This window comes from Miscanthus floridulus, chromosome 14 (assembly GCF_019320115.1).
Source record: "Miscanthus floridulus cultivar M001 chromosome 14, ASM1932011v1, whole genome shotgun sequence".
NCBI lineage: Eukaryota > Viridiplantae > Streptophyta > Magnoliopsida > Poales > Poaceae > Miscanthus > Miscanthus floridulus.
Genome location: NC_089593.1, coordinates 11,841,962 through 11,858,969, shown reverse-complemented (window position 1 = coordinate 11,858,969; position 17,008 = coordinate 11,841,962). Strand labels below are relative to the sequence as shown.

At 44.3% G+C, this 17,008-nt stretch overlaps 3 protein-coding genes across 4 annotated transcripts; 1 reads left to right on the top strand and 2 right to left on the bottom strand.

Annotated features, from left to right (window-relative positions):
* Positions 1-2,084: 2,084 nt before the first annotated feature.
* On the bottom strand, positions 2,085-2,750 carry LOC136503040 (uncharacterized). Its single transcript, XM_066498246.1, has one exon. The coding sequence runs from the start codon at positions 2,748-2,750 to the stop codon at positions 2,085-2,087; it is 666 nt and encodes a 221-aa protein (XP_066354343.1).
* A 1,712-nt stretch (positions 2,751-4,462) lies between these two features.
* LOC136502878 (protein HEAT STRESS TOLERANT DWD 1-like) lies at positions 4,463-9,523 on the top strand. The gene is made up of 13 exons (XM_066498131.1): positions 4,463-4,663; positions 4,794-4,847; positions 5,049-5,155; positions 5,262-5,340; positions 6,786-6,959; positions 7,084-7,182; positions 7,386-7,554; positions 7,770-7,873; positions 7,965-8,104; positions 8,194-8,266; positions 8,709-8,821; positions 8,929-9,046; positions 9,178-9,523. Exons 1-13 carry the CDS (start codon positions 4,610-4,612, stop codon positions 9,331-9,333), a joined length of 1,440 nt encoding a protein of 479 aa, XP_066354228.1. The 5' UTR covers positions 4,463-4,609; the 3' UTR covers positions 9,334-9,523.
* A 197-nt stretch (positions 9,524-9,720) lies between these two features.
* On the bottom strand, positions 9,721-15,660 carry LOC136502879 (CBL-interacting protein kinase 32-like). Of its 2 annotated transcripts, XM_066498132.1 has the most exons (15): positions 15,133-15,659; positions 13,433-13,673; positions 13,127-13,189; positions 12,882-12,953; positions 12,671-12,778; positions 12,510-12,590; positions 12,317-12,370; positions 12,078-12,203; positions 11,906-11,995; positions 11,422-11,544; positions 11,218-11,325; positions 10,767-10,880; positions 10,578-10,634; positions 10,426-10,500; positions 9,721-10,245 (listed from the first exon to the last, which is right to left on the bottom strand). In XM_066498132.1, exons 2-15 carry the CDS (start codon positions 13,601-13,603, stop codon positions 10,168-10,170), a joined length of 1,320 nt encoding a protein of 439 aa, XP_066354229.1. In that variant the 5' UTR covers positions 13,604-13,673; positions 15,133-15,659; the 3' UTR covers positions 9,721-10,167. The 2 variants fall into 2 exon arrangements, with proteins under 2 accessions (XP_066354229.1, XP_066354230.1); XM_066498133.1 differs by lacking the exon at positions 13,433-13,673 and having other exon boundaries at positions 15,133-15,660.
* Between the last annotated feature and the right edge of the window lie 1,348 nt (positions 15,661-17,008).

The following is a 17,008-nucleotide window of genomic DNA, read 5'->3' as shown; positions in this document are numbered from 1 at the left end:
CACTCAGCGACCGGACGCTGAAGGGCTGCGTCCGGTTGAGCTGTCAGACGGCACAGTCGCTGGGGTTGAGCACCGGACGCTGGTCTGCGTCCGGTCAAGATGGACCGAACACGTTCGGTCGAAAAAACATGCCTCGGGGAGCTTACTGGAAACGACCGGACGCTGGGGCTTCAGCGTCCGGTCAGTTTTGACCGGAGCGTCCGGTCAGCTTCGCAGCCGTTGAGATCTAACGACCAGCGTTTAAAGCTGGTGACGCGTGGCGTCCATCGGGCGACCGGACGCTGAGGGCCAGCGTCCGGTCAGTATGACCGGAGCGTCCGGTCAGAGCGCGTTTTGCCCAGTGAAGGGGTATAACGGCTCTATTCGATGGGAGCTCTATTTATAGCCCCATGGCCGGCTCAAGGGACATCTCTTGCACATTTTCATTGACATAACAACCTTGTGAGCTTAGCCAAAGCCCTCCCACTCATCTCCATCATTGATCCATCATCATTGTGAGATTGGGAGAGAATCCAAGTGCATTGCTTGAGTGGTTGCATCTAGAGGCACTTGGTATTCGTGTTGCGCTGCGGATTTCGCTTGTTTCTCTTGGTGGTTGCCACCACCTAGACAGTTGGAGCAGCGGTGGAGGATCGGCACGAGTTGGTGATTGTTCGTGGCCATCTCCGGTGATTGTAAGGGGAGTTGTACCTTCCCCGGCGGAGTGCCGAAAGGTAACTCTAGTAAATTGCTCGTATCATTGAGTTACCTCACTTGTGGGTCAGTTCTTGCGGTGTCCTATCATGTGGACGAGGTTTGTGAAACACCTCTTAGCCGCCGAACCACCAAGTGTTGGTCGACACAACGGGGACTAGCGTGTTGGCAAGCACGTGAACCTCGGGAGAAAAATCGGTTGTCTCTTGTCATTTGCATTCTCCCGGTGATTGGCTTGATCTTCATCTTGTGATTGGTTCATCCGCTACACGGCGGTATAATCACCCTACTTACTTGTTTACATTCTTACAAACTAGTTGACACAAGCTCTTTAGTGTAATTAGAATTGAGAGCTTGCTTTATTATTTACATTCATCTAGTTGAGCTCTTTAGAGTAGCAAGGTTGAGAGCTCTTAGTGAGTAATTACATAGCAAGTTTGTGTGCCTAAGTAATCATTGCACCTAGAATTGTTGGATAGGTGGCTTGCAACCCTTGTAGAGCTAGAGCAAGTTTGCATTACGCTATTTGTCATACTAATCAAATTGCTCTAGTTGATTTATAGATTTTTAAATAGGCTATTCACCCCCCCTCTAGCCATATTAGGACCTTTCAACGACAGCCTTCTCTGCTTCCTGGCCAAGCAGCTGTCACACAACTCGCCTCCGTGCTCGATGTGGGGTAGCCCTTGGACCATCTTCTCCAGCCAACCAAGCGCGTCAAAGCTGAGATGTCCGAACCGAGCATGCCACAGCCACGGTTCCTCGGTGTGCCTTGCCGCCAGGCACACCGGCTGCTCTACCTTCAGGTCGAGCAGGTACAACCGGTTTTGGGACCTCTTTACCTTGGCAAGAAGTCGATGTTCCCGGTCCCTGATCCTGAGGATTCCGTCCTTGATCAGTACCTCGCTACCACACTCATCCAGCTGGCCAATGCTGATAATGCTTGAACGCAGCTGCGGGATGTAATATACATCCATTAGCACGCGGTGCTCGCCGTTCTGGCACCTAAAGATGATGGTGCCGCACCCTCGGATTGCCACCTGTGAGCCGTCATCGAACTTCACCGTACCGGTCACATCGTCGTCGAGCTCAGAGAAGGCTGCCTTGGAGCCCGTCATGTGGTTGTTGGCGCCAGAGTCTAGGTACCACCGCTGCTCCTACTCGCCGCCCACACGTCTAAGGTGGACTTGGACGCACAGTTCATCGAGGTTGACAACCTTCAGGGCCTTTCTAGGTCCTTCCACCGTCGTCACCTCTCCCTTCTCCTCGGCCTCGACGCCGTGCAGTGCACAGAATGTCGCCATCAGGATAGTGGTCTCATCATTATCATCAGCTTGTGCCAGATGAGCCTCAGCCTTTTTCTCCTGCTTACGATTTGGGCACTCCCGTGCCTAATAGCCTGTCTTCCCGCAGCGTCGGCAGGCGTTGGGTTTGACCTGCTTCTTCTCCGAAGAAGCCTTGCCGTGGCGCTTGCCATCGCCACCACGGCTGGAGAAGGCTACCCCGGAGTTCCTCCGAGCAGTCCACTCCTCCTCTGTCAACAATAGTTTACCGTTGTCCTTCGGTGATATCACCTGCTCCTGAAGCTCGTCCACCGCCCGCAGACGGCCTGTCACATCTTCAATGGTGAGGGTGGACAAGTCCAGCATCGTCTCTTTGGAGAGAGCGATCTGGATGTATTTTGTCAGCACAGAGTGGAGGTACTTGGAGACCGCCTCCTCTTCGTCGATGGTGACGCCGTGGCTCTTTAGCTTGCTGATGAGCGTCTGCAGGCGGAGGGAGAAGTCCTCCACCGATTCACCATCCTTGAACTTGAGATTGGCATATTCCTGCTTCAGAAGCTGGGCCGTCGCCTTCTTTGCGCGACCGGAACCGACGTGCATCGCCGCAATAACCTCCCATGCCTTCTTAGCAGAGCTTTTCGCCCCCAACGACTCTCTATACTCCGCTGGTACAGCAGCGAGGATAGCCTCCAACGCTGACATATCATCTTTTTTATTTTCGGTGCCCTTGTCAACAGCATTCCAGAGCCGTCGGGCTCTGAGCTTGACCTTCATGGTCACCGACCACTCACCATAGTTCGTGCGAGTCAGCGGCGGTCAACTGGTGCCGCTGACCTCCCGCACCGTGCGAACAACGACCTCATGTCATGGTTGGGCAGCCACAGCAGTGCATTTGCTGTCGCCCATCTCCGAACCGTCCGTCATCGCCAGCGGTTAGTCCGGCGACGGCGCTTCAAAAAAGCTCCGATACCACTTGTTGGCCCGTCGATCTCCGGTACGGAGATATCCGACCACTATCTAGTGTTGCCAAGCACACACTAGCGATGCCGACCACGAACTGTCGTTGCCGACCACACACTATGGCTAGATGTAGAGGAATGGAGGGAGAACAGAGCACACACATAGCAGAGACACCAGCGTTGGCAGAAATTCTTATATGAGATGGCAAATCTGAACTCTCTCTTTATGGAGTTGCAGTAACAAACTATTTATACAACTCTATACATCTAGTCCTAGTACAGCTGACATGCTGCTACAGTGACTAGATGTGACAGCAGGGCTGACTTTGGTGCTGCCCCTACTGTGGCGACAGTGGGACAGGTGAGCCGTTCGGTGCCTGCCCTTGCAGCTACTACAGTGCAGCAGCAGGGTGCCCTTTTTGGCGCCACCTTCCCCTGCTGCGCATTCATACAAGGGATGCAGCAGATTATCTAACACTCCTTGTGGCCATTGCAGGGCTATCAAGCTGCAAGAAATTTTTTTTTGCAGCGTTTTTATCTCCTTTCTTCCTCCTTTTGCCCTTTAACTTGACAACAGCAAGTGGAACGTGTGCAGCAGCATGTCGATGCGAGCGTGGTCGGCGAGGGCGCTGATTCCCCGTGTTGATCAAAGTCTGCAATGATACATTAATCTATGATGATTATTATGGGAAGAAGAATCTAATAGCATGGTAGTTAGCATTAGTGGGTCTGCACGCATTGCTGAAAGGCCTTGTTAAAAACATGGGTATGACTTTGCACGACCATGGTTCTTCATAAGGACAAAGCAATGAACATTGAGCTATCAATGGAATCATGTTTGGGGCATATCATCATCTGGGGGCAGTGGCAACATCCAACACCTTCACGTTATGGAACCTCAAACCGAGAGACATTGTTGAGGCATTCTATGAGACCCATCTTGTAAATTAATAATTGAAATAAAATGGAAGTTCATATTCATACATACTGAAAATGAGAAATAAATCTCAGGGAGCAATCATAAGAACTTAATTTTCATCAAACAGAAACTGGCAATTTTTATTTTTATTTATTCCAAAAATCAGCTATACTTCATTGTCATCTGATATCTAGTGGCAAAGTGAAGCTTTATCCTCCAGTTACCTTCTTAGGCTAACAAAGTGTTTAGTTTGTGGCAGTTCAAATCAATTCCAACCAAATAGATGCGGGACGGAGGCCAAGATTAGTGGAAAAAGCAATATGGATCAGGTGCAGAGAATTTAATTAGAAGATCACATGACGTACCTGAAGCCGAACGTGTGCAGCAGCCCGTCGATGCGTGCGTCCGTGGCCGCGTCGCCCTCCTCCGTGGCCGCGTCGAGGCCGCGCGGGGCGCCTGCTTCGCCGGGCGGGGCGCCTGCTGGGCCGCGCCGCCCGCCACCGTGGCCGCTCCGCCCGCCTCCGAGCCCATAATGATTTGCAGGCCAGTAACGTCCTCCCGGCCCACCCCGAGCCTCCCGGCCCATCTAAACGGAGGGAACGCGAAGTTTTCTGCTGAAACGGTGGGGTTTGGGTGCTTAGCCACGGCCGCCGCCAACACCGAGTTCCACCGCCCCTCCGCCGCCTCCTCTCGCTCCCTCGCAGTTGCAGCTCCGGCCGCCCTAGTTTGCAGAAGTCAGTAAGTTTCCTTCCCTCATGGGTCGCAACATCAAGAAGGCCAAGAAGGCCAAATCCAAGAAGTCTAAGAAGGTACCGTACCTGATAGATAGTGATACGATTATTTCTGGAGCTCCGATTGCTGTGGTTTCACCTTTTCCCTGATTTCTTCAGCATGTTCTTTGCTTTACTTGACTAATTCTTTTGTATTTCTGGCCTGCAGAAAACTGAAGCGTCCTCGTCGTCCAATCCTGCGGTTGCCTCTGGTCCGGCTAAGGTGAGGAAGAATTTAGTAATAGTCGATCCTATGCTGTGTGGTTTTCCCCTTCGCACAGCCGAGATAGCGGTGTTTGCTCATAAAGTTGCGCCTAAATGAATCGCCTTTTCTGCTGAGTTTTCGGATTGTTTGTTCTGTGTAAGATGATGCATATTGTTTCAGTGTGTGAGCTATACTGAACCGGTCAGTGCTTCGTTTTAGGTCTGGCAACCGGGTGTAGATGCACTTGAAGATGGGGAGGAGCTGCAGTTTGATCCTGAGGCTTACAATTATCTCCGAGGTTTTGGCATTGGCTGGTCTTGCTTGAGGTAAAGTTTATCCTCATAGGGCTTTTCCCCCTTTTTTGGTGCTTATTACTTCAGGAGCCAGGACAATATATGATCTATTTTTAATTAATAAAACCGTCCGTTGCAGTTTTGATGTTGTGCGGGATCAACTTGGACTCGTCCGATCAGAGTTCCCCCATACATTCTATGGTGTTGCTGGAACACAGGTTGCGTTAATCTTTACGCCTTCAAAACATAGGCATTTCTTTTTCGCAAAACTAGCCATTGTTACTATCAAATCTTGAAATGCTTTTTGATGTCTATCACATGGTGCTTTTTTGTTATCTAAATCATAACTTATACAGGAATTAATTTTGTACTGTTGTTCCTGTTAAGATGTTTTGGATTGAAAAGGTGCGCCATTGTTGATTTTAAGCTCAGAAAAAGCTATGCCAAAAACGTTTTGTGAGCTTTTGCTTGCATTTATATCATTACTGTTGCTAGAAATTGTGATGGATTGCAAGTGAGTGAATTTGGATTGTTAAAAGATGAATACAAGCATAAATGCGACAGCTTTGTTTGATGTATCGATCTTGCTCTTTCTGGACATTTCAGCTCAAAGGAATGGCATAAGATTTGCTATAATTGTAAATATCATTTCTGACAGTAAAATTTAGTTTCTCTCTCTGAGTTAAGAGCTAAACTCATGTTGCCGCCAATGTTTTCTGATCGTCTGATTAATCGTGATTAATTGCGATTAATCGTCCTTATCGGTACTTAGCACTTGATTAGGCCCTCCGATTCGATCAGAGCGATCAGAAACCTGATTGTCCGATTAATCGTCGATTACTCGCGATTAATCGTCCGATTAGGTCTCTTTGCCGATCAGCACTAAATAGGCAGATGGGCTACTTCAGTTTACTGGGCTATATTTATTTGGGCCAGGCCCATTAGGGTTTCTCTTATATACCTCACCCCCACTCTTTCTCTCCTCAGTCCTCAGTACTCCTCACTCCCGCTGTGTGTGCAGCTGAGCTCCATCTCTTCCCTGCTGCGTGCATCTCACTCCCTCCTCCCTCCCTTCCAGTTCCAATCCAAGCAGCCCATCCGTGGATCTTCCCTGCTGCTTGCTGCTTCCTCCTCCCTTCTGCTGCAGGAATTCTCTTCCCCACCTGCAGGCTGCAGGTCCAGGGAGCACAAAGATGAACTCCTCCTCTGAAGGTGAGTCATTAAATCGGCTTTGTTCTGTCATTTCTGTCATCTCCTTTCCTCTGCACTATGCTCAAATCTTGATGCTTTGTTTCTTTGGCTCTTTGCTGAACTTGCGTAGATGAAAATCGAAGGCGGCAGCTTGCAGAAGTCGATTAATCGTCCTGATCGTCCTAATCGGTACCAGACCGATTAGGAACGATAAGCCGATCAGAAAACATTGGTTGCCGCATTTGTATCATGATTGTTGCTAGAAATTCTGGTGGATTGCAGAGAGTGAACTTCGATTGTTAAAAGATTAATACAAGCATAAATGTGTCATCTTTGTTTGATGTACCAATCTTACTCTATGGACATTTTAGCCTAAACAAATGGCATAACATTTGGTGGAATTGTAAATAATCATTTCTGAGAGTGTACTCTAGTTTGTCTCTGAGTCAAGAGTGAAACTCATGTTGTTCAGGCTGAGAAAGCTTCATGGAATTATATTGGCGTTTTCAAGCTTTCTAACATAATTGGGAAGAAGCGGGAACCTATACCAGCTTCAGCAGTTGATGGCGACACTGATGTGGATAGCGACAGCAGCAGTGATGAAGAAGATGAAGAAATTAATGAGGATACAAAGCCCATCCTACATGTATGTTTTTTATTACCGAAATCACAACTCTACACTTAGCCACAAAAAATCAAGTTTTTTTTTCAATACCAGCAAGATATGTTGATGTAGTGATGTTTTCTGTTGCTATATTTGAATGTACCAGCTAAAAAAGGTGGCTCATGCGGGGTGTGTAAATCGTATACGCTCGATGACTCAAAAACCATATATATGTGCTACATGGGGAGATACTGGTCATGTTCAGGTGATTCAGTTCTTACCCCATTCCTTTTTCATTTGCTGTTATCATTTCCCTGTACATCATTTCCCTTTTCTAGTTGCCTAGTAACAGAATGGATCTTATTTATGCATATTCTATTTTCTTTGAAAACCTTTGTCCAGAAACAGAATGCACCATGTTGACTCCTTTGTGCATTGCTAACTGATCTCTGGTTGCTAAATATGCAGGTTTGGGACTTGAGCTCCTTCCTTAATTCTTTAGCAGAGTCAGGGACTGCTGCACCCAAAGAAGATGACATAATCCACAAACACCTACCTGTGAAAGTATTTAGTGGCCATAAAGATGAGGGATATGCCATTGATTGGAGTCCACTTGTTACTGGAAGACTTGTTTCTGGTGTGTATCTGATCTTGTCCATTTCACAATGTTTGTCATCTGCTATAATGTTTAGAATGTTTCCATAGTTGAGAACTTGATGCATCATGTAGTTCCCTCTATTCCATATCCAAAATAAATCATCAATGTCATTTAATTTCGTATATAGACTTTCGGAAAAAAAATCGTATATAGACATTCTCAATTTCACATGGATTAATGCTTTGTCTATGCAGGTGACTGCAATAAGTGCATTCACTTATGGGAACCAACATCAAACAACTGGAACGTAGATTCAAACCCATTTGTTGGACACTCTGCAAGTGTTGAAGATCTACAGGCATGCCACTGAACGATTGTATCTACCTAATACCTATTCATATGTTTCCTTGAATGTGATTGTCTCAACTTTAATCACTATATGCTTGCAGTGGAGTCCCACAGAAGCCGACATATTTGCCTCTTGTTCTGTGGATGGTACGATATCAATATGGGATATACGTACAGGGAAGAAACCTTGTATTTCTGTCAAAGCTCATAAAGCCGATGTGAATGTTATCTCATGGAACAGGTATGTCGAGTGGGAAACTATATTGATTTTACTAGTACTATAACTTCTGCTGCATACTATTTTACACACATTTTGATCTGCTTTGTCAGGCTTGCTAGCTGCATGATAGCTTCTGGGTGTGATGATGGCAGTTTCTCAGTTCGTGATCTTAGATCAATTCAGGTATTTCTTTCCTAATAAATCGCAATTTTCTATGCTTTTGAGTTTCAGGGATGTAGCCAACTTATGACATTTTCACTGTCTTTTTATAATTAATCTGGTTTCTATTTGACTCTGTAATATATGGGAAGAAATACACATGACTGGGTGTTCTTAAGCTATTAGTACATGACTAAACCATCTCATGGAAAACATAGATAAGCTATGCTTTTGCTACTCTATTTTGAAGTTAAAGATATCCTACAGTAGATATCGCTTTGTTACCGTTAGTATGTAAACAGTGTACTGTGCACAAATCGTTGCAGCTGACTTCCACGGTAGTACCCTTGTATTACACAGATTATCTTGACATATTCGGCAATTAGTACTGCTGATATTACTTTTGGTTTTGTATTTCTTAGTATATCATGTTAATCTTTTCTTGTGCTCTCTATCATACTGGCAGGAGGACTCATTGGTAGCACATTTTGAGTACCACAAGAAAGCAATTACATCTATCGAGTGGAGTCCACACGAAGCATCATCATTAGCTGTAACATCTGAAGATCATCAACTAACGTAACTCGCTCTTTATCTTCTCCCATTCATGTTTTAGATGCACTGGATTGCTGAGAAATGTCATGTCTAGTATTTGCTGACACCTCTCCTGAATTGTCTGGATTCAGAATCTGGGACCTTTCATTGGAAAGAGATGCAGAAGAGGAGGCTGAGTTCAGAGCGAAGATGAAAGAGCAGGCAAATGCACCTGAGGATTTGCCACCACAACTTCTTTTTGCTCATCAGGTAGTACTTATGATGGCATTGGAAATTAACCAACTTATGGCTTTACCTTTTGTGGCTGTATCATTTTTCTTGCACAGTTTTGTTGCTTGTAAAGAGTGAATCACATGACACTGGCTGTTTTGTATGAGCAGGGCCAGAGAGACTTGAAAGAACTGCACTGGCACCCACAGATACCGTCAATGATCATATCAACGGCAATTGGCGGCTTCAACGTGCTGATGCCTAGCAACATTGATACAACCATTCCTGGCAGCACTGATACAGCAATGGCATCTGCTGAGCCATAAGGCATTTCTGGTAGCACGGCTCCCAGCTTATAATTCCAGGTTTATGTAGTGGTGTATCCGAATGCAGATAGCATTTGCATTGAGAGTGTTACGTTGTTGTGTAAGAGCATGATGGGAAAATTTTGATTGGGTGTATTCTATGATATATGATAAGATTTAATATGTGCATGCTTTTGCGGTTTTGCCAGCATCTTTGATGGTAGTTGGCCCATCATATATCAAGTTATTATCAACCGATGGTTGCTGCATGATAGCATAGACAAGAAGGCTCGGACGGCAGCCTTCGTAGAGCTTGGTTGGCGGTCTGTTGCCGGCTTTGTTCGTTTTGGAAAATTCGGCAGCCGCTCATTTGTATATGCTGTTTTTTATAACAAACTTCATTGCATTTAAGAATAGCATACAGAGAGAAGCCTAAAAGAAAAGGCTCCCAATTTACAGAGCTGAGCCTAAAAAAATGAAATGATGACCAAATACAAATATCAAGTTTGCCCCTCTTTTTCTCCATTCAAAATGCATGGGAAGTGCCGGAAAATGGGGCAGCATAGAAAGAACATACTTGGCTTCTACACTAAACAGTTTCCTGATCATAGTATTGGAGCTTACAACATGACCCATAGGCATATAGATTTACAAAACACACCATATTCACAAAACCTACTGAATAGCAAATTCTTCATCCCGGCCACAACGAGCAATGCAATCTCTGGTAATGCCAAGCCACCCACTGGTACATACAGAGCGCAGTGAACAAAACTGTAGACTCAGACTACGAAAACGGAATCTGCTTGGAAGATGGGACACAACTAGTTTGCCATCTTCCTTCCCTAGTGGATGCTAAGAAGCAGGTTGCATTTGCAGATCTTCAGATTTCCAGACAACGTCCTTTAAGGTCTTGGAAAGGTTCTTGTAGAACTGCAGTAAACTAACAGTTAAGTAACAATATTGTTCAGAGAAAAGGTGCTAAATTTCCTCCTAAATAAGAAAAAAACACTAAAAGAACAAAATGAAAAATTATGAATTCCAGTAACGTCTTCAGTACATGAATACATGTGTTTCCTTTATTGGCATGATCTTTGCATGCATGGTGGTTACCTTTTGGAATTCCAGAGTGTCACCTTTTGCTTTCCGGACTTCTACCATGTGAAGAGAGGGTGCAACTTGCAGTATCTGAATGAAAAATACATAATAGATGTTAGGCACAAGAAGTTTGCTTAAATTATTTGCAGTTCAGGATTTTTTATTACCTCGGTAGCAACATTGAGCTTTCCCTTCCTCCCTGCTTTTACTCTCTCAAGCCTCAACTGGTCACACAATAAAAGATAACTTCAGAATGGCGCAGAAAGATCTATTTAAAGCTTTTGTACTTATCAAGAAGTCGAGACTTCAAGAAAAATATCCACACAATCAGTTATTATAGAGTTGCAGGGAGGAACCTTGTAATTTTTCTTCTGAACACCAAATCCTAGAGGTTTTGCAGCTTCCTCAATCTTGCGTACAATTTCTTTCGGTGGACATTTTGATGTGAACCTTGTTTCTCTTTTGAATTCCTGCAAAGGCAATGATTACAAATATAGGTAGAAAGTATACAAGGGGAAAGTTGCAGAAACATGACAATTAGGGAAAAAACTAAACTGAGAAAATAAATATAAAACTTTCAGAATCAATTTATAATCACACAGGCATATAGAACTATTAGCTTGTAGCATTCAGTTTAATTCTTTCCATTCACTAACTGTAACAAAGAAAATTCAAGTGCATATAGAGGAGTCAGGAGCATCCAGGGCTATGTCCTTAGAAAACCATGGTGATTTAAGCTTATCAAACATTTCACTTTCAACATTTCAGATTACTACTTACTATAGAGGAGTCAGGAGCATCTCATACCTGCTCTGAGTCAAATAGGTTCCCAAGATTTAGGCCTGCTGACCTCGAAATCAGTTCAAATGCATTGAGAACTACGGGTTCTTCTTTCTTCTCTGTCACGTGGTGCTCCTGAATGAGGTCAAATAACAATTGGAAAAGTAGCCTGTAAGTACAATCTGTGACATTTTCGATGACATAGAAAATAGAAATGTACCATTTACTCACTTCTGAATCATTGAAGACAGCATCCACATCATCCAATGGTGTGTCATATTTCTCGTCAAACTCCGGGCGCTTGTAGCCCTTTTTGAACCATTCATCCTCCAGTATTTCAGGGATTGTTATTCTCTGCCATGGTTTACCAAAAACATTAGTCTGATGTTATGGAGCAAGATAGAATTACGAAGGCTCATCCTCTTCAAACCAGACTCGGCACATCCTCATGGTGAAGATGAACCACAATCCAGTTGCAACTTTGCCTCTTTGACTGGAGGTTGCAACTCTTTCCTCACACAAATAGTTTCATTTTGATATATGCATGTTATCTATATACTTTCCTAAAAGAAAACTGAATCCGGTTTTTTATCTCCCAAATATATCTATCACTGGCTATGTGCTAGTAAGTGCAATAGGGACTTTTAAGGTTTACAAAATTCCTAGACTGTTTTGGTAGTATTTTATTTCGAGCAGCTTTTGTGCTCTTGCATACCATCACTGGATTTGGATCAAGGATTCTTGTTAACAACCTCTTGGCAGGGAAAGACGTCCATGGTGGAAATGTATATTCTGCATTTGAGATCTGCCAGGAATAGAAGGATAAAGTCAAATAAGAGTGAATAGGCAAGGCTACGTCAGTGGTCTTAAATCCTTGCATTGCTCACTTTCTTATACAGCGTCATAAGATTAGAGTCCTCAAAAGGTAAATACCCAGCTAGCAGAACAAACAGGATAACTCCACATGACCACAAATCAGCCATTGCACCATCATAGCCTTGGTCTTCTAGGACCTACAGCAAAGGTGATCAGAATATTTGAATTACCATAGTCCTAATGAAACACAGCTGTAATAAAATCAGTTATGGGTTCACTTTATATTGTTTTCTGTCATTCTGTGCATTACCTCTGGTGCAACGTAGTTTGGAGTCCCACAAGTTGTGTGCAGTAATCCATCATCCTGAACAGAAAAAAGGAGACAAGGAGCATGCTTCAAAGTATGTAGTGGGGTCTCAAAATTTTCAAACATCAAAGGCTATAATTGTCAGTTAATACAAAAGATATAACTTTTGACCTGTTGTTAATACAAGAAGCATTACCTTGATTTGCTGAGATAGCGCACTCAGCCCAAAGTCAGAGACCTTCAGATTTCCATATGAGTCAAGCAGTAAATTCTCTGGCTGCAAATGTCATGGTTTAGATTCTGAAATAGAGTTCTTAAATAAAAAGAAAAAAAAGACCACAGAGAAAATGAACGCACTTTTAAATCCCGGTGGTACACACCCCTGCTATGACAATAATCAACTGCATTGATTAACTGTTGGAAGTATCTCCTCGCCTCATCTTCCCTCATTCGACCATGGTTAGCCTGTATGATGACGAACACACAAATTCACTGTTAATTAAAAAAAAAATTCAGCGATAAACTGGAATTTGTGGATACTGGAATGGACAATGTGGATATGACTTACAATTGTGTCAAAAAGCTCGCCACCAGTAACATACTCCAACACAATGTAAATCTTTGTTTTACTTCCCATCACCTGAATATTATTAAAAACATTGACTTGTCAAAGATTAGCTATTGTCCGTAATGGAAGCAAAATAAGCATGCTAAATGATTACGGCAGGAATATCTGCCTTGGCTCTTTTGTGATTGAAACCTTTCTAAGATCAAACTGGAATATTATGAAGGTATGACAATTTCTTGCATTACCTCATATATGCGAACAACATTAGGATGCTTAATCAACTTCATGGTCGAAATTTCCCGCTTAATCTGCATTCAACCATGTAGTTTTCTCATCAGCAATATAATTACTTCCACCAACAGCTACTAACTGAACTCTGAATAAATATGCCAAGCTTATATTGGGCCTGCAAATAAAAAGTAGTAAAGACACTAAAGGGGGAACAGAATCTGAATGAAGGGACCATATATAATCTAAAAGATGTGAAGCATCACCAAACTAAACATTAAAAATGGCACAATAATTCACAGCGTGTGTACTTAGAAAGCGACCTGCTCAACCATCTTGTGCCTGAGCACCTTTTCCTTATCTAGGACCTTGATGGCTACCGGTTCTCCGGTCTCGGTGTTCTTTGCGAACCTGACCTTTGCGAATGTGCCTTCGCCTATGGTTCGGCCGAGCTCATACTTGCCCACACGTCTCTTCACCTTGGTTGTACTCATTCCCTGCCTTACTGCCTTTTTGAAGTCGGTCTCAGGAGGATTCTACACGCAGCCAAGTGGTTTCACTGTCCTGTGGGGAGAATTGTACAGAGACTGTCATACTACAGCTTGCGATGAAAATGACCACAAGCTGATACTCACTTTTTTCTTGAGGATAAACTTTGGATGGCCTCTTATTTCAAGAATTGAGTTACAAGTCGAGTTTGTTTAATAAACTCGGAGAGGATGCGGTGCTGTTTTTTTTTTTTGTAATAATAAGTTGGTCTAGTTCCTCTCTTTAGAGTAAGAAGCCGGACATTCTGATTCTATCCATTATGTAAAAAAAAAAAAAAAAAAAAAAAAAACCCTAGGCAGCAGTCATTGCACGAGTTCAATCAGGATTTGTGGTGCATTTGCATATAGTATAGTTTCTTATTATCTCAGATGATCGATGAACATTGTTGACGATTGACCTGCAACTACTTGAATTGAATAATGAATCCAGGACTGATGAGCCACCCCACCAGGACTAGTCTAATTTCCAATTCACACTGACCCACCCCAGCAAGTCAGAAAAATAGTGAGATCGATGAACAAACATCATGTAGGAGTATTTCCGAAATCCTAAATCAGAATAAGGGACCGTTTCAAAAACAAAATAAGAGGGGTGGGCAATTGTAAAAGAAAAAGAAAAAACTGGAACATTCTTTGAATCTGGACAGGGGCAGCACAGAGCAGAGGTCAACCGGCCACATGGTTCCTCCGAAGAAGCTAGTGTTGAATATTCGTGAAGGGTAGCGACGGGTGGGTGGCATATTCCAGGAACTGGGCGAGTAGTAGGCCGTCAAGAACATGCTTGCATGGTGAAGCAAGCGGCAAGGAACATTGGATTGGAACAATGGTGGGTGGATTGGATGCAGCCAGAACCTCATGGTAGCATGGGGCTCAACTCATGGCAGTGAATTGGACTGGGGAAGGTAAGAAGGCAGCGGAACATACATACATACGTATCATTTGTAATGTCAGATCATAGACGAATGGATCAATGAACACAAGGAAATGGCCATGGCCACTCTGAAATCAACGGAGCTGATTAATCGCACAAAATGTTGGGAAATTCTGAAGTTTTGTGGATATATACTGTATCCGACAGTAAAGTAAATGGATATTCAATTATGTAGGAGTCAAAAACTCAGGAGGTACTGAATATTCTCCTCTCGACTCGAAACACACACACACAGAGAGAGAGAGAGAGAGAGAGAGAGAGAGAGAGAGAGAGAGAGAGAGAGAGCCAAATTAAATGAAGGCGACGCTGGGAGAAGAGAATGCATCATCATAGATTCAATCCTCCATGGGAAGGGAAGGGAATCCCAACGAGGAAGCGAAGCAAAGCAAGACGACGGCCGGGCCAAGAAGACGAGTGAGCATTTGGGGCTCAGTACGAAACACACACAGGCACACAGTTTCCGTCAGAAACAACAGAGAACGCAGAGAAGGGGAGACATTTTTCTTCTTTTTAGAAAGAAGAAGTAGAAGAAGAAGAAGCTTACAGGTAGTATCTGTAGGCTGTAGCTCTGCTCGCGGCCCCAATCTCCCAGTTGGATGAGATGAGGACTGCCTCAGGAAATGCAGCAGTGGCGCCGATGCCCTCGCTCTCCGCCGCCGCTGGCGCTGAAAAGGATCTCTGGAAACGGCCGCTGGGGCGAGGAAGAGGCGGCTGGAGTTGGGAGACGCCCCGCCCTTTGGCTCTGCTGGGTGAGATGTGACCGAATGCACCGATGCGCTTACTTAGCAGCGCGGCATGGATATACTCTATGATCTAAGATGAGGACGAGCAGAGCATATGCAGAATTTTGCAGCGGAGAAAAGACGACAAACAAATTCCAGCCAAGCTTATGATAACAAGAAGAAGAGGGACTGACAGCTGCGGGGCCCACGGAGGCACGCCGAGGCTGGCTGGGCACCCCACACACACGGTCCACACCTGACACCTGCACAAACCACCCACGTTCTTCGCCGTCGTACGGCTACTGCAGCAGCGGCAAGGCCGCTCAGCATGATTGGTCTGCTCTGATCATGGATGGACGGAGACCTGGATCGATCCGATTCGCTTGCGAATGCGATCCAGATCGCCGGCGCCGGACCGAGATGCCCTCCGTCCCCGGTCTGCCGTGCCGCCGTACCGATCCGCATGCATATGCACAGATCCCGAGATGATGCCCTGCACTGCACTGTCGAGACAGAGATCGGACAATTATTCGATCTTTTACTAGTGCACTGTTGTCCTTACAAATAGCAACATGCGTACCGCGCCTCACCACAAATCTGATCCAGAAAAACGTGCTAGTGGCCGCTCCATCACCGGCAATAATCGCCCTGTTCGTTTAGGCTTATTCAGCTTATAAGCCATATTTTTTTAGCCAATAAATAATATCTTTCTCTCTCACTAAATCAGCCAACAGTACTTTCAGTTATGGCTTATCAGCCAAACAAGCCCAAACGAATAGAACGAATATTGTCTTAGTGTCTCGCTATATTGTAGTGTAATAGTGTTTGGTTATCAAGTAATTAGTAGGTTTACGTTTGGCTGGTTAGATCAGAGATTATGGTGCATAGATAAAAGTAGACATGATCAAACACCGAGTCGGGTAAGGCTGAAAAAAAAATGTTGGGTCAAAATCTTTGGTCCAAGCTCAACTTGATGACGCACTTGCGGAGTTCACATCAGGACGGACTATTTCTTACGTTTTTCTATGTTAGGTTAGATTTTTTTCTAGGTTATTAGGTCGAGTTATTGGGTCGAAAATCATGATCCAAACCCGGCCTGGCCCACTACAGAGTTAGAGTTTTTTTTCGTGCGAGTTGAGTCGAGTTGGTCGGATCAGGTGGCCCGCAATTAGGTCTAGAGATAAAAGTAAAGTTAATTAAACTTATATTTGGTTTCTTAAATTGGACCTGCTGTGATCATCAAACAACTATATGAGATAAAGTAACCAGCCTAAAATGGAGCCCTTTCAAGCTGCTAGGCCATGTGTAAACCCTACCCTTGTTCAGTTATTCTTACCCCTCTCATCTTTAATTTTCCCCTCCCCAATAGGCGGTAATGACTCAGGAGCAGGTGTCGTCGGTGATTGCAATATAGTGTGTGAAACCTCTCATTTGTCGTACGTCGATTTAGATGTTGTATTTTTGTTTGCTATTGACATGAAGGGTGATTAGGTCATCAGTGACGGAGATGGACAATACATTATACATGTGTCGCTATTGGCATGTTATAAGTCACGGAAGCGGAAGATAGAACCCGTCACTTATGACACAGTCATCGAACATAATTAATTAAGGATCGGTGGATTTATCATATATCTCGCCCATTAATATAGTCATATATGAGTGAGGGGGTTTTACATATATCTTCTTAGAGCATCT

Excerpts from the sequence above, each read along its gene's own strand:
- LOC136502878 (XM_066498131.1), top strand. The coding sequence starts at position 4,610 with ATGGGTCGCAACATCAAGAAGGCCAAGAAGGCCAAATCCAAGAAGTCT. Across the intron at positions 5,156-5,261 it reads ATTGGCTGGTCTTGCTTGAG|TTTTGATGTTGTGCGGGATC; the intron begins GTAAAGTTTATC and ends CGTCCGTTGCAG. Across the intron at positions 5,341-6,785 it reads ATGGTGTTGCTGGAACACAG|GCTGAGAAAGCTTCATGGAA; the intron begins GTTGCGTTAATC and ends CATGTTGTTCAG.
- LOC136502879 (XM_066498132.1), bottom strand. The coding sequence starts at position 13,603 with ATGAGTACAACCAAGGTGAAGAGACGTGTGGGCAAGTATGAGCTCGGC. Across the intron at positions 12,204-12,316 it reads CAAACTACGTTGCACCAGAG|GTCCTAGAAGACCAAGGCTA; the intron begins GTAATGCACAGA and ends CCTTTGCTGTAG. Across the intron at positions 10,881-11,217 it reads ACCTATTTGACTCAGAGCAG|GAATTCAAAAGAGAAACAAG; the intron begins GTATGAGATGCT and ends TTGCCTTTGCAG.
- LOC136503040 (XM_066498246.1), bottom strand. The coding sequence starts at position 2,750 with ATGAAGGTCAAGCTCAGAGCCCGACGGCTCTGGAATGCTGTTGACAAG.